A 1,466-nucleotide genomic window follows, 5' to 3' on the forward strand; every position below is an offset into this window, starting at 1 on the left:
CTCAATCAGGAACTGCCATGTCTGCTGGTTTCTGGAAACCACCTCACCAGGGGTGAGGAGAGATCAGAAACAAAGCATCTTGGAGGAGCTGGGACCCCCCATGTACTCTCTAGGGAGATGGGGGAGGAGAGCACAGGGCGGGTGGGCAGTGGGTGGTCGGGGCGAGAAGGAAAGCCCACGGCGTGCACAGGCCAGAGGAGACCCTGGCTGGCAGGACTGTGGCCCACGGCCCAGGTGAGGGCTCCAGGAGGAGCTCCCAGCCGTCTGGGTGTGCCCGTTGGTGGCACCCTAGGAGGCCCGTGGTCTCGGGCAGAGGAAAGCTCTCCCGCCTTGACTTCCCCTCACAGGCTTGGGTCTGCTGGTGTCTCCCCAGGTCTGCCCCCGACCGCTCCCAGCCTCCCTGTGGGTGGGTCTGTGCCTCCCTTGGTTTCTGGAAATCCCACGCACGTAAGAGAATAAGAGCACGTCCATTGGTCTTCCAAGTGCTTGTGTTCGCTGTCCTCTAGTGAGTGGTGGAAGGACTGCAGAGGACTGGTTCAGGGGAGGAATCCTCTCCTCTGGCAGAATGTCTTCCCGTTTGAGCTCACTCTGGGCCTCATGTTCTTTTCTACATTTTGTTTGCTCCCTGAGTCACCACGGCTCAGTGGGTCAGGATGAGTCCACTCCCTTGGTCAGCACCCGGAGCTCACCAGTGCTGGTGTGTGGAATCCAAGGGCATGCGGGTGTGTTCTTACAGTCACTGTGCCGAGATGTCGTCTGCAAACACCCGGCTGTACCCTCCACAGCCCAGCCACCCTGCCTGATCCTTGGCCCTGTGCTCTGCAGGTCACCCGTTTGGGCTGCATACGGAGGGCAGCAAATGGGACATAGGGAACCCAGCTGGCAACCTGTCAACGGTGGCGGTGATGCCAGTGTCCGAGGACGAGCCCCTCACTGCCTTCGCCCTGGAGCTCGAACACGCCCTCAGTGCCATTGGTAAGCCTGCCACAGCGCCTACACCCGCCACTGCCTCCTTCCCCCACCCTTTCAGGCCAACCTTTGTGGCACACAGTGTCTGGGATTTTAAAAAGTGACCACTCCTGTTCAGTTGCCCTGGAGTGAGGGACTGTGAGCCTGGGGGAGGCTCAGCTCCGAGGGGGCTTTCCACATTGAGCCCACACTCTGGGAATGTCAGGGTCTCAAGTGTCTGGAAGGGGCACTGTGCTGCAAGGAGCAGCCTGGAGACATGTCAGCGACCCTCCTGTGGCCTCTCTGCGGGCTGTCCTGAGGTGAAGAGCTCTCCTGTAGCTGCGGACACTCCAGGGTCCCCAGGGGCCCCTCCCTCCCTCCCCAGGAGCCTGTTCTTGTCCCTCTGTGCACAGAACCCCCACTCTCCCCAGGAGCCTGTTCCTGTCCCTCTGTGCACAGAACCCCCCTCTCCCCAGGAGCCTGTTCTTGTCCCTCTGTGCATAGAACCCCCCTCTCCC

The 1,466-nt window shown here is 61.1% G+C and overlaps 1 protein-coding gene across 1 annotated transcript in view; it reads left to right on the top strand.

The window, feature by feature from the left end:
* The first annotated feature begins 837 nt into the window (after positions 1-837).
* LOC103608516 (patatin-like phospholipase domain-containing protein 7) overlaps positions 838-1,466 on the top strand; it is a 27,716-nt gene continuing 27,087 nt past the window's right edge. Inside the window, 1 exon segment of the mRNA XM_008592942.1 lies at positions 838-975. Within this exon segment, the coding sequence (XP_008591164.1) occupies positions 906-975 (70 nt within the window). The 5' untranslated portion in view covers positions 838-905.

This window comes from Galeopterus variegatus, unplaced genomic scaffold, assembly GCF_000696425.1.
Source record: "Galeopterus variegatus unplaced genomic scaffold, G_variegatus-3.0.2 Scaffold8518, whole genome shotgun sequence".
Taxonomy (NCBI): Eukaryota; Metazoa; Chordata; class Mammalia; order Dermoptera; family Cynocephalidae; genus Galeopterus; species Galeopterus variegatus.